General features: G+C 44.2%; 1 protein-coding gene across 1 annotated transcript in view; it reads left to right on the top strand.

The window, feature by feature from the left end:
• Nucleotides 1-1,899, top strand: part of FGD6 (FYVE, RhoGEF and PH domain containing 6) — a 132,861-nt gene that overhangs the window by 127,203 nt on the left and 3,759 nt on the right. Inside the window, 1 exon segment of the mRNA XM_015559945.1 lies at nucleotides 248-376. Coding sequence (XP_015415431.1) covers nucleotides 248-376 — 129 coding nt within the window.

Below are 1,899 nucleotides of genomic sequence, written 5' to 3'. Positions count from 1 at the left end.
AAAAAACAGACAAACCTGCAAAGAAAAACATACATACAAACCAGGTAGAATTCTAGGACTGCTTCTAAAAGGTTTTTTTTATGCATGTGGTAATTCAGTTTGGATAATAGCAGACTTTGAAAATAAACTTTAATTTTGAAATATTATTATGGTTATTGCTTTCAGAACCAATGATCAAAAGCTATTTTGTTATTTTAAATTTTTTGTTTGAACACCATTTAACTGTATATGGGATTTGCTTATCTAGGTATCAGCAAATACAGAAGATTCTTCCATGAGTGGCTATTTGTACAGGTCAAAGGGCCATAAAAAACCTTGGAAACACTTTTGGTTTGTCATAAAAAATAAAGTGCTATATACATATGCTGCAAGTGAGGTAAGATCTGAAATCTAAATATGTGTAATTTGGGTATCGTGTTTTATAATGCCAACTGGAAATAGTTACAATATTTGTTTAATCTGTTTTATGTTATTCATTTTGCTTTGCTTCTGGAGGGCGAGGTGTTGTTACCTTAATTTTGTTACAATCTTCACCAAGGAGATATATATATATGTATGTGTATGTGTGTGTGTGTGTGTGTGTGTGTGTGTGTGTGTGTATGTATATATCCTATATAATAAAAGCCTAATATGCTAAGTGTCGGTCATCCGATCGGCCATTCAGCCAAAGCATAATATGCTAATGATATGCTAAGGCGGCTCAACCACTTACTATGATGTGTGCTGACCACCAGGGGGCAGACGCTCCGACTGGTAGGTTAGCTTGTTGCTGGGGTCTGGCCAATTAGGACTGAGGAAGACAGGCCAGACACGCCCTGGAGCCCTCACTTGGTCCTTCCCCAGCTGGCCAACCTCCATGTCCCTCCCCGGCCCGGATTGTGCACTGGTGGGGTCCCTCATCCTGGCCTGTGCCCTCTCACCATCCGGGACCCGTTGGGGGATGTCGGAGAGCTGGTTTTGGCCTCTAGTATATATATTTACTTTTCGTGCACAAGTGGGGTTCATAGGCCTGGCTGGCGATCAGGGCCATCTTACCCAGTCCTGATCGGGGCTGGGCCGATTGGGGCCAGCTGGCCAGGGAGAGGGACCATGGGAGGTTGGCTGGCCAGGGGGGAGGGACTGTGGGAGGTTAACTGGCCTGATCGGGGTGGATCAGGGCCAGCTGGCCAGGGGTAGGGCCCAGCCAGGGGGGAGGGATCATGGGAGGTTGGCTGTGGGAGCGCACTGACCACCAGGGGACAGCTCCTGTGTTGAGTGTCTGCCCTCTGGTGGTCAGTGTGCATCATAGTGACTGGCCAACCAGTCGTTCTGGTCTTCTGGTTGTTCAGTCGTAACAGTCGCTTGGACTTTTATATAGATAGGTAGGTATATAAATATATTATTGATTTTAAAGAGGAAGGGAGAGAGAGAGAGACAGAGACATGAATGTGAGAGAGAAACATCAATAAGTTGCCTCCCATTTGCATCCTGAACTGGGCATTGAACCTGCAACCTAAGTGTAGAAGACGATACTCCAACTAACTGAGCCACCTGGCCAGGGCATGTTGTTGTTATTTCTAATGTAAATGGTGTCTTTATTTTTGTCTTGAGAGCTCTTATTCAAAAGTATTAGGAATTTTCCATAGTATTAAAATGTAAGTTTTTTTGGTGTCATGTGACTACTTCACTGAAGGCAGAGGTGTTTATCCTTTCTGCCAAGCTCTGCTGGATGACATCCCCTTGACTGTCCCCAGATTGCATTGATCAGGCATCAGCATAGATAATCTAAACTTCCTTTGGGTTATAAGCAATTTCTGACGGTTTGCTTTAATACTGCCTTTTTCTCCTCTCCATATGTTCCAACATCTATGAAAACCTCTGCTCTAAGGCCCAAGCTTTTCCTTAGTGGGCCTGGCGTAA

This window comes from Myotis davidii, unplaced genomic scaffold, assembly GCF_000327345.1.
Source record: "Myotis davidii unplaced genomic scaffold, ASM32734v1 scaffold13, whole genome shotgun sequence".
Taxonomy (NCBI): domain Eukaryota; kingdom Metazoa; phylum Chordata; class Mammalia; order Chiroptera; family Vespertilionidae; genus Myotis; species Myotis davidii.
The sequence above is the reverse complement of the archived record's forward strand: the minus strand, read 5'-3'. Positions and strand labels throughout refer to the sequence as shown.